This window comes from Labeo rohita, chromosome 17, assembly GCF_022985175.1.
Source record: "Labeo rohita strain BAU-BD-2019 chromosome 17, IGBB_LRoh.1.0, whole genome shotgun sequence".
Taxonomy (NCBI): domain Eukaryota; kingdom Metazoa; phylum Chordata; class Actinopteri; order Cypriniformes; family Cyprinidae; genus Labeo; species Labeo rohita.
The window spans coordinates 19240446-19252969 of NC_066885.1; the positions used below are offsets into that span (position 1 = coordinate 19240446).

General features: G+C 36.0%; 1 protein-coding gene across 1 annotated transcript in view; it reads right to left on the reverse strand.

Moving 5' to 3' along the window:
* ush2a (Usher syndrome 2A (autosomal recessive, mild)) overlaps nucleotides 1-12524 on the reverse strand; it is a 269523-nt gene that overhangs the window by 17007 nt on the left and 239992 nt on the right. Inside the window, exon 61 of the mRNA XM_051132845.1 lies at nucleotides 10374-10728. Coding sequence (XP_050988802.1) covers nucleotides 10374-10728 — 355 coding nt within the window. The remainder of the gene's footprint in view (nucleotides 1-10373; nucleotides 10729-12524) is intronic.

Here is a 12524-nt window from a genome sequence, read left to right on the forward strand (position 1 = left end):
CTTTTCTAAATTTAAAATGACTGTTTTGTATTTGAATACATTTTAAAATGTAATTTATTCCTGTGACAGAAATCATTCTAATATTCTGATTTACTGCTCAGAAATATGTATTATTATTATTATGCTGAGTAGAGTATTTTTTCAGGTTTCTTTGATGAACAGAAAGTTTAGAAGAACAGTATTTATCTGAAATAGAAATCTTTTGCAACATTATAAATGTATTTATCATCTTTTGATCAATTTAAACCATCCTTGCTAAATGAAAGTATTAATTTCTATCATTTCTTTCCCAAAAACAAAAAAAATAATACTGTCTCCAAGCTTTTGAATGGTATAATGTATAATGTTGCAAAAGCTTTTTATTTCAGATAAATCTTTGGATCTTTCTATTCATCAAAGAATCCTGAAAAATTACTCAACTGTTTTTTTGTGTTTCTTGAACAGCAATTCAACATATTAGAATGACACTGAAGAGTGGAGTAATGATGCTGAAAATTTTGCTTTGATCACAGGAATAAATTACATTTTAAAATATATTCAAATAGAAAGCAGTTATTTTAAAATATTTATTTTTTTTATTTTAATATATTATTTTTACTGTTCAAAAACTTTTGACTGGTAGAGTATATATCATTAAATACATTACAGTATATACAAATTTTCGTCAATGCAGTACTCATGAACAGATCAAGAATGCAAAGATTGCTGAAACAAAACAAAACAAAACAAACAAAAAAAAAAACACTGTCAGTATCCATGCTGGATATTAGTTTTGTAAATAGATGTTTGCATTTTTTAACAGCAAAATTTTTTGTTCTTTAAAAATAAAATTTCATTTGACCAGAAAAAGCACAACACATAATTCTCACCATCAACGATAAAACTACAGGCCCCTCTTCTACTATCCCAATGCAGATTTTACACCCCAATCCATTACATCGCTGGGAGGCACTGAAGCATTTAAAACGCTACCTTTTTACGTGGTTGAAAAATTGAGAACATTTGGACTATAAACCAGCAAACATATGCACATTGTCAATAGAGACAGCTGTTTCATTTCACTTTATTTCAGCACAGAGACTTATATCCTGCCCCTAGATGGCAATGCTATCAAACACTTTCCTAAACACGGGCACCAAGACATTAACAAGCAGGCGCTCCCTCATCCTGGATACTCAAGGCAGCCATTAAAAAGCGACTAAGAGAATTGATTTTTGTTATAGATTTCCAAATAAATGTTTATGGCACAGATCCCTAAAATGGGAAGTGTTTAAGTTTTGATTAAGAGAATTGGTTATGCCGCCTTTTGCGTGTGCATAGATCCAATGATCAAATTCTCAACATTGCAGAATTACATTTCTAACTTCAAAAGGAAATGTGTCAGGTATTTAAAGTGTGAAATACACTTTAGATTTTAAATGATACAAACAATGTTTTATACGGAATCCAAAAGCAGCCTTCTGGACAAAATCACTGAATTCGGACTTGCTGTAATTGAGGCCGAAAAAGGCCTCACCGTTTTAAACATTAAAGAGATATCAGAGTCAGAAGCGCATTTAGCGTTAGCTCAGGGAATCAGTCATTTGTAAAGGGGAAAGAAGTCTTTTAAAGCCCTTTTTCTTTCCTCTTTTCCTCTTTCAACTGAGCACAGGTCTCCCTTGTCTCATCAGCTGCTTACATATGTGTTATTTCCTGTGACAGCGCTGGGGGCTGCTTGGGCCAGGGGATGATTTTAATTAAGAATAACCATGTGGATTTGTCACAACAATTATGCTGATTAGATGAAAGTGGAGATTCCTGACCCTTCAAAGGTGTGGGACTGCTTCATTTGCATACAGTAGACATACTGTCCCGGCTTGCCACTGCTGACTTCAGCCTGAGCTGGATTTTATTAGTATCACGCTAACAGCTACAGGGCCCGAGAAATGCCTCATCAAAAAGCATCAAATGGAGCCTTTGGCAAAGTTGAGCCTTTGGTCATGATTTAAGTAACCTACACTCAAACTCTGTCAGAAATGTATACCAGTTTTAGGCAGATAAAATGATGCACTGATGCATTTTGTTGTAAGCATTATTATTCATCTATGAATTCCCCCAAATGTCTAACGTTTAGTTTTTATACACACATAGACGCTTGAATAAAATGCAAATTCTTCTCTACACTGACATATTATAACAAACTGAGGAAAGATATTCATAATGCATACTTCCTGTGCAATTTCCAGGACGTTCACCCAAAAAATGTAATTCTCTTGCAGCACCTTAGTTTAACTGTTGAGAAAGTCTACAGACTTTGGAGCATCATTTCAAAGCATCTTCTCTTTTGTTCTGCAGTACTAACAACTGACAACCCGCTCCTGAGATGCCTTGACACTATTAATTATTTGTGGTTTAGATGTAAAGTTCTGTTCAAGCCAAGCCTCAATCAGATGGAGGGCTCTTGAATCACTGAGCTGTTCTTCAGACTGGGCTGGCGTCTGATGAAGGAAACCCCTCATGCATGCAAACGCACACATACAGAAACAGAGGAAAGTACCGTTTACCTCCTCTGAATGTGGCAATCTGAGTATGTATGACAATCAGGACTGTGAATGATAGTAGCTGTTTTCAGAAAACACAAGCACACACAGTCAAGTACACCACTAACTTTAGCTCTTTAAATAAGAAATTAGATTTAACAGGCTCTTCCAGAATGTTTGCGTAGTACTACAATCCAAAAGCAGATTCTAGACAACATAATAGCAGGCTAATGCTTTTTCAGTCTACTGTTTGGCCAACTGTCCATATTGTTTTCACGCCATTTTAAGTCTTATTTTGACGTAATAAAGTAGTTACATCTAAGCGTGTGAGTTGTAGGGCTGCCCCCTAATAGTTGACTAACCATTAGTCGACAAGAAGAGGCTTGGTCAACCAAAATGTTATTAGTCGCTTGGTCAAAGAAAAAAAATATTCCACAGGAAGTGGCGAAATCACGCAGTCTGTGACGGACAGATAATGGTTGGTCTATGTGGTAATACAGTACATCGGGCAGGGGATCCAAACGCTCACCTATCATTCATCGACCTCAAATATGGCTTTTAGTATGGAATAGTAGCGCACTTACTGCATGACGGATGCTGCGTGACAAAATACTCAGTCATTTTTGTTCATACAAATAAAAGTAATAGATCTTTCGAATCTGTAAAGACTTGTGTGCACTTAGAATAACAACAAAACGCTGCGCTTTTGTAAAATAATAAAAGCAAACAGGATGTGCTTTCTGTTCTCTCGGTCTCTGTGAACTTGAGCGCGAAACTTCGAAACTCTGTGTATACTTGGCTTACAGACATGAAATTCTGAAACATTCATACTGTAATTATTATATCTGTCTTTGCGCTGTGGCAAGCTTTTTTGTGTGTGTGCTTGAGGGCAATTAAAGTCTCATTATTATGATTTATATGATTTATTAATAAACAAGCAACTAACAGCAACTAACAACTAATGCTTAAAATGAACGACTGCGAGAATGACGCAGACTCCTATTGTAACTTCACCTGCTGGTGTCACTGTTGCACAATGATTCTTTAGAAAACGAGTGATTTGTACACTTTTTAATGTTATGTTTTCTAATACTGGGATTGTTTTATTTTTGTTCTACAAATATTCCATCCAATATTTTGAGGAAGCATTGCTTCCCTTGCCCACTTGGAGGAAACGCCCCTGGTATTTATATACCCTGGACCACAAAACCAATCACAAGGGTCAGTGTTTTTAAATTGAGATTAATATGTCATCTGAAAGTTCAATAAACAAGCTTTCCATTGATGTATGGTTTGTTAGAGATGCTATATGATTATGGTTAGTATATATTTGGTCGAGATGTAACTATTTGAAAATCTGGACTCAAAATATTGAGAAAATCACCTTTAAAGTTGTCCAAATGAAGTTCTTAGCAATGCATATTAATAATCAAAAATATAGTTTTGATATATTTTTGAGAGGAAATTTACAAAATATCTTCATGGAACATGTTACTTACTATCCTAATGATATTTGGCATTAAAAAAAATATAATTTTGACCCACACAATGTATTTTTGGCTATTGCTACAAATATACCCATGCTACTTGTGACTGGTTTTGTGATCCAAGGTCACATATATAACCTAGAGTCCATGATACGATATGATGAGGAGAACAGGATCCTGTTATGACGCAAGCCAGGTTCGAACCCGCAAACTCATGACCTCTCAATATATATAAAGCACATGTCCTAACCACCAGGCCACAACTCCTTAAGCTACACAAATAAACCCCTCAGAATAGTGTCATCAGCCTGCTCTTAAACTATGAGATTAAAGTTTGTGAAAGCTCAGAGGAATCTGCTATCAAAATCCACAGACCGTCGGGAGCTCCCCTCTGCGTGTCCTTTCGGCAAATGAGCGCGGGTTCAACTAGGGCCCAAACGAGCTGCTCGCGGTTCTGCTCGGATCATTCTGCTCCACTTCAACAGTGTGTGTACGAGTCTACACAAAGACATGGTCCAACGCGCCGCCATCATGTTTATGCACTCTTCACTGTGTTCTTAATGATAAACTAACAGATTGTAAACATGCTGCCGGAGTTTCAACCCCCCCCCTCATTTTTTTTTCCTGTGCATTTTTTAAACAATGTCCTTCATGTTAGAGTGGTTACAGGCAGCAGAAGGACATCATTAGAGCCATGGTTAAACTGTAATTTACACCATTAGGAAGGCAGGAGCAATTTTTATTGCCTAGTAAATTTCAGCTCTGAAATATTTGGACCATATGGCTCAATTTGTGTAATAACCTTAATTTCTTGCACCCTTCAGGTCCGCCTGCATCTCCGCTTGCCACTCCGACAGAGTCGGGCTTCTGTGCGCAAAAGGCGAAGCGTCTATAGAGCGGCGGTGGAGATTAATAAGGTGTCACGTCCTGTTTGGGTGAAGGCATTGGAACAGCAGCCAGATGGTATCTCTGCAAATGACTGTCAGGGGTCCTGATCTAATCAATAGGATGTATTAATACATCTCCCATCGCTGGGGTTCTCATGGGGCTGCTGAGCAACATCTGGAAAGATCAGGAGGGGGAGAGAGAGAGTAAGAGAGGCAGAGAGAGAGAGCGGTGGAAGCTACGTACAGAAAGCAGAGGAAAAAGGCGATAGTGTTAAGGGGAAGGGAAAGTGCGAACGCAAAAAAAAAAAAAAAAGGAAGAGAGGAAGGGATGGGACAGGTCTGGTGCTGGCTGTGACTGGGCCTGCCTAATCTCTCATGTAGGCTTGATAAGTGTTCGGTAATGAGGGGCGTCTGCACACATGGTGAGGGAGGAAGCTTTTGGCGGCTCAGACCGCCTGTGCTCCGTAGCCTCATTCAGTCCCGCCGCCATGACGTCCACATTAATCACACGCACTGGCACGAGGTACGGCACACAGCACAGCCAGGGATCAATAGCAGCCCCACCCACCCAAAAAAAAAGAGGATGGGCATGCTCAGACCACAGAAGACCACAAGCTCTACTCTGCTAAAGCACTACTGAACAGCATTACACCATCTGCTCCACGATCTGACTCGTCTCTACATCTACATCAAGTCTACATCTACTGTCTAAGCAATGATTTCTATATTGAAATCACATCTAGCACAAACTCATTTTGGATTGATTTGATGTCTACAGCATGTTTACTCATCGGGGCTCAACAATACGGATGACCCATATGTTTTTGCGTTCCAAATAAAACCAAATAAATCTGGTTTTAAGAGATGTTTTTAACAGTACTGTTTAGCATATTCCAGTGTTGTTATTATTAACTAAGACTAAAAATCTAAAAATTTCTTTGGGTAATCTAAATAAGACAGAAGTAAAATAAAACGTAAATAATCTATTAGACGTAAAATGAGAAATGCTCCATCCGGAATTAACAGAAACAATTCTGTTAAGTACTAAAACTAAACAGCTATTATATATTATATATATATGAAGAGTTTAGATGCAAAAGCCTCTAGGTGCCATCTGAAAATTTCTTCTAAAATTAGCATTTTTATCAGGATCCTATGTTTATGATCAGTTATTTCACTTTAATGGCAATGAAAAGATCCTATTCCTTGCCATTATATATATATATAAAAATATATATATAAATTAATAAATGTGCAATTAATCGCACAAAATAAAAATTTGTGCTTGCATAATTCATGTGTGTACTGTATATATATATATATATATATATATATGCGTATATATTTCTATTTATATACACATATAAATATACACCATACACACACATATATTATGTAAACTCAACATTTATTTTGGATGTGATTAATTGCGATTAATTGCAATAAATCATGATAAATTGCTTTGACAGCACTAAAAAAAAACAAAAAACAAAAAAACTGCAAATACAAAAGCACATAAAAAGACTAGACTAAAACAAAACTAAAACTTAACTGAAAATATAAGACAAGTTAATTCAAAATATCAATAAATGTGCAAAAAAAAATTGAATTTTGCTGATGTAACCAAGATAAAGTTATCCACCCTTGGAAGCATCAGTTAAAATGAGTAAAAGCTACAATTTACAATTTAATTTAAATAAAAAAAAAATTGTTTAATGATAAAATAGATTTTTAAAAATATTAAAAAATGTATATTCGTATAATTTATTAATTTAATTAAACTATTTTTTTTTTAAAACTGTAACTATTTATATATTTGACTCTGGATGACAAAACCAGTCATAAGTTGCACGGGCATATTTGTAGCAATAGCCAACAATACACTGTATAGGTCAAAATGAACGATTTTTCTTTTATGCCAAAAAACATTAGGATATTAATTAAAGATCATGTTCCATGAAGATATTTTGTACATTTCTTACCATTAATATATCCAACCTTAATTTTTGATTAGTAGTATGCACTGGTAAGAACTTCATTTGGACAACTTTAAAGACGAATTTCCAGATATTTAGATTTTTTGCACCCTCAGATTCCAGATTTTCAAATAGTTGTATCTCGGCCATATATTGTCCTATCATAACAAACCATACATCAGTACATCATACAACAGTGAAAAGCTTATTTATTCATGGAAGTATAAATCTCAATTTCAAAAAAATTTACCCTAATTTACTGTTTTTGTGGTCCAGGGTCACATATATAAATTTCTAGCCATTATTAGACACTTTCTTTTTTTTTTTTAAAGCAATGTTTATAATAATATAATATAATATAATATTGTATAATATAATATAATAATATATGCATTTAGTTTTTAGTTCATAGCTACATATTACTGCAATATAATACATAAACATATTTAATACTCTTATTACAATATATTACTTGCTGAGTTTTTTTTTTCTTGTCAGATTCATAAGTGTGTGTGTACTAGCAGCAATGACAAGTTTTTTTCTCTGCATAATCCTTCATTCTCAGACATGAAAACAACTTCACTCCACCAGAGAACATTAACCTGTAGCCACTCAACAGTTGGCAACAGCTAAATCAATATGATGCCCCACTGCAGGCCAAGTATTGACATGGCAGGCGGACAGCTGATATAGCACAAAGTCAGTGTCCAAAAAAAGATTCTGCAGGATCGATGGATTATAAATGTAGCCGTGAGAAATTGCACTAATACCCACACTACAATTTCCCCATGGCAGCTGTTATGTGATTGGGCAGATGAACATGGAAAAACTCAGAGCAGTGTGGATAAATGAACCTTCATATTGTAAACTCATTTTTTACATTACAAATAATCAGCCTGGTTTGTGGTAAATATAACGAACATCCTTGTAATAGATATTATCAACAAATATGATTCAGCATTACACCTAACAAGTGACAGTTCAGCTTCTTTAAAATGTATACATTAAATACTCTATAAAAAAATATCATTTTTAATCATAAGTTATATTAAGAAATAACAAAAAATGTAAAATTTGCAAAATGATAAATTTGCATCAGCCTTTAGGAGGCCAGGGTCATAACTCAAGAGGGCTGAGGACACGTGGAAAATTAATTACAAGCTGATTAACTGCAATCTGACGTCACACGTTCACCACTGAAGCCGACCTCTGGAGGTCAAGAAAACCTGAAAGGACTGCCAAGAGAATAGAAGCGGAACTGTAAATTACTCTGGAAGAAAAGAGGGGTGCTGATAAAAGGCCTATCCTGGATGACGTTCATTAATTGCTATCAAAATAATTAATTTGTCTATTAGGCAGGCATCTATCTGGCGCTCTGTGGGAGAAGCTGAACTCCTCAGTGGGTTCTGGATTCTTTCCCCTATGGTGTTGCTGCTATCAGGGGGCAAGCTGGCTCTGTTCACACTTGTTTTGAACAGGAGCTCAAGCTGAAGCCTTTAATTTGGCCATGATGCAGTTGTGAGCATCTGCGAGGAAAGCAGCACACTATTTTTCCTCGGTGTCAAACATGAGAACACCATGAATCACAGCGGCTACTTTTATAGGTGGAGACATCAGCGGATGAGGAATCTGTTTAAACATGCGAGCAATGGGCTGATCGCTGATGAATGATGCTGATGCTGGAAACTTCAGGTGCTAAAGCTGAACTGAAAACTAGAAGCAGCTGCAGCCAAAAACACAACGGGTCAATATTCACTCAAAGTTGGCTCAACATACATTATGAAATATTCAAAACAAATAATTTAACTATACCCAACTAAATAATCAACTATTATTTCAACTAAAAATTTTAACTGAAAGCCTTTTCAGACAAGGGTGTTTTCTGAAAGAGACAGTTCACCCAAAAATGGGTTGTGGTAAATTCTATGAAGTCATTATTTTTGTTTTCTATGCATGCAAAAATAATTCTTGTAGCTTCATAACATTACAGCTGAACCAATGATATCACATGGACTATTTTAACGATGTCCTTACTACCTTTCTGGGCCTTCAACGTTTCAGTTGCGTGGCTGTCTATGCAGTCAGAAAGCAGCTGTCAAAGCCTTTAGAAGTATTCACTGGCGTAAAACTTGTGACAAGTAGCCCCAGCCTCCCCTACATTGTCGTACATATCATATACATTATTTTTCACATTCAGAAAGTAGAATTATATCTGTTCAACTTCCTTTAGAAATGATATCATACAACCCCAATTCCAGAAAAGCTGGGATGTTTCGTGAAATGCCATAAAATCAAGAATATGTTATCTGTTCATTCTCTTTAACCTTTGTTTAATTGACTTGGGTACAAAGAAAAACTTTCCAGTGTTTTCAGTTTTCATTTTATTTTGTAAATATAACCAATTTTTAATTTTCATGGCTGCAACACACTTCAAAAAGTTGGGACAGAGGCATGTTTAACACTGTGCCACATCAACTTTCCTTTTGATTACAATGTTTAATTGTTTGGGAATTAAGGATGCTAATACTTGTCCAATCTGGCTTGATAAAAAACTTCAGATGCTCAGCAGTCTGTGATCGTCATTGTCTGTTTTTCCTTTTTCAAGACTGGTCATACATTTTCAATAGGAGACAGATCTGAACAGATCTGGACTCCTGAGCCAGTGTGGCTATATTTAACACCACAGCATGACAGTTTCTTATGCAGTGCCATTTGAGGGCTCAAAGGTCATGCACATTCACCTGAGGTGTCTTGCCTTGCCCTACACAGACTGACATTTCTTTAGATTTCCTGAATCTTTTCACAATATTATGTGTGATAGCTGGTGAAAGACCTAAATTCTTAGTGATTTTCTATTAAGAAATGTGATTTTTGATTTGTTTGACACTTTCGTCATGAAATTTGGCATGAGACATGATCGCTTGCAAAGACTGAAATGCTCCTTTTATACCCAAACATGATATCCTCACCTATTCCCATTTCGCCTGCTTACTGTAAACAGTTTCAAAACAGTTTAATTTGTATATTCTTTAACACTTTCACTTTTATTTTGCCTCTGTCCCAACTTTTTTGGAGTGTGTTGCAGCCATGAAAATCAAAATTTGGTTATATTTACAAAATTAAATTAAAAGCTGGCAACTGAAAACACTGGCATTTTTTTCCTTGTACTTTAGCCGATTAAATAAAGGTTAAAAAGAATGAACAGATAACATATTCTCGATTTTATGGCATTTCACGAAAGTCACAACTTCTCTAGAATTGGGGTTGTAATATTGTCGATCAATAATCACAGATAAGTGTTTCTTTGATTCTGGTTTCTGACTACTAATAGGAAAAAAGTGTTGCCTCTTTATTCATTTGATAGATTTGTGCAAAATATTTTTTTGAGGGTGCTATTTCATGGATCATTACTCAATCGTCTTGCTTCTTTGCACATGGTTCATTTATAACTTCTCACATAATGTATGGACAGCATACCAAATTTATGGGAGAAAAGAGTGTTACCAGGACTGTAAGAGCAGTAACAGTTGTGGAGCTGAACGTAGGGTCGTTGGGTAGTTTCTGGTACACCACTCTGTACATGGTGATCACTCCGTTTGGCATGCTAGGCTGGGTCCAGCTCAGCAGAAGAGAGTAGGCACTGGCGGGGTGGGCCGAAGGTGCGTCCATGTCCTGCGGTTCTGCCTCTAGAGTTCGGACGGAGGTCCAGGAGCTGAAGGTAGAGCCTTTGGAGTTGACAGCGGTGACTCTGTATTCATATTCACTGAATGGTAGAAGGGAATCTGAGGCATCGATGAACTCCAGGGGACCTACGGTCCAGATGAAAACCAGCAGCTCCTCTTGAGTTCCAATTGGTCGCCTGGAGGAAACAAAGTTACATGGAAAACCAGGAATGCTTCATCTACTATGTAGTGAAAGACAGCAAAAACATGACAAAATGCACAAAGCGTCTTCCTTAAAGACCCTTCAAATTCAGTTGCAGTTAAAAATGAGGCCCTAAACAAACAAATCCAGTGGGGGTGCCAATGAAAGGATGCAGAGATGAGGAAGAGCACACAGAGGAGGGTGAGGAGCAGGGGCAGAGCGCTGGGCTTTGCTCAAGCTTCGTTAATTCCTCCACATTAGAGGCCTGGCTTCCATGCTGCTGGAGAAAATGACATTCACTGCTCTAATGTGGCCCCTGCCGGCCCCACTCGCACCGCAACGGCCTAATCTCACCCACCGCATTAAAATAAAGCCAAACAGAGACTGGCAGGGGAGAGGAACGTCTCACACCATGCCGCTAAACTACAGCACACAGCTGCGATCAGCAGTCTGTTCCACACACATACCGACATTGCATCTGGAACACAAGACCTTCTGCTTCAGGAAGTCAAGAAGTAAACGTAAAAATAGGCATTTTATTTTTCATATGTTTGGGCTGATTAAAAAAAATAGTTTAGGAGACTTCAATCTAAATTAAACACTCTGTCCAGCAGAGCCAATTAAAAATTATTTTTAGAAGAATAAGAGTTATAAAGTCAGAATTTTGAGATATAAACTCGTAATTCGGACTATTTTTTCTCAGATTTGCTTGATATAAAATTGCAGTTGTGAGAGAAAAAGCTCTGTCTCAAAGTCTTAATTTTGAGAAAAAACGTCAGAATATAAACTTGCAATTCTGACTTTTTTTCTCTGAATTGTGAGTTTATATCTCACAATTCTAACTTTGTAAAATAAAATTGCGTGTTATTAAGTCATAATTATGAGATATAAACATGCAATTCTGAGAAAATATCAGTCTTTTTTTCCCCTTGGAATTGTACTTTATAACTTGCATCTCATTATTCTGAGAAGAAAAAAAAATCTGAATTGTGAGAAAAAAGTCAGAATTGCGGGAAAAGGTCAGAATTACTAGAAAAAAGTGAAAACTGTAAGATATAAACTCACAATTGCGAGAAAAAAGTCAGAATTGTGAGATATAAACTTTCAGTCGCAACAAAAAAAGTCAGAATTGCGAGAAAAAAGTCAGAATTGTAAGATATAAACTCACAATCGCAATAAAAGTCTGAATTGTGAGATATAAACTCGCAATTGCGAGAAAAAAAGTCAGAATTGCGAAAAAAAAATTATTAGAAATTGTTAGTCAGAATTGAGAGAAAAAAGTCAGAATTGTGAGATATAAACTTGCAATCGCGAGAAAAAATGTCAGAATTGCCAGAAAAAGTCAGAATTGTGAGATATAAACTCGCAATTGCAAGACAAAGGTCAGAATTGCAAAAAAAAAAAAATTGCTAAAAAAGAAATGTCAGAAAAGTCAGAAAAGTCAGAATTGCGAGGAATAAAAAAGTCAAAATTGTGAGATATAAACTTGCAATCGTGAGAAAAAATGTCAGAATTGTGAGAAAAAAGTCATAATTGTAAGATATAAACTCACAATTGTGATAAAGTCAGAACTGTGAGACTCTCAATTGCAAGAAAAGTCAGAATTCCAAAAAAAGTCAGAACTGAAAAAAAAAGTTAAAGAATTGTCAGAAAAGTCAGAATTGTGAAAAAAAAATTGTGAGATATAAACTTGCAATTGCGAGGAAAAAAGTAAGAACTGCAAGATAAAAACGTGCAATTCAGTTTTTTTTTTGTAATTCTGATCAGTTTATATCATATAATTTTGAGAAA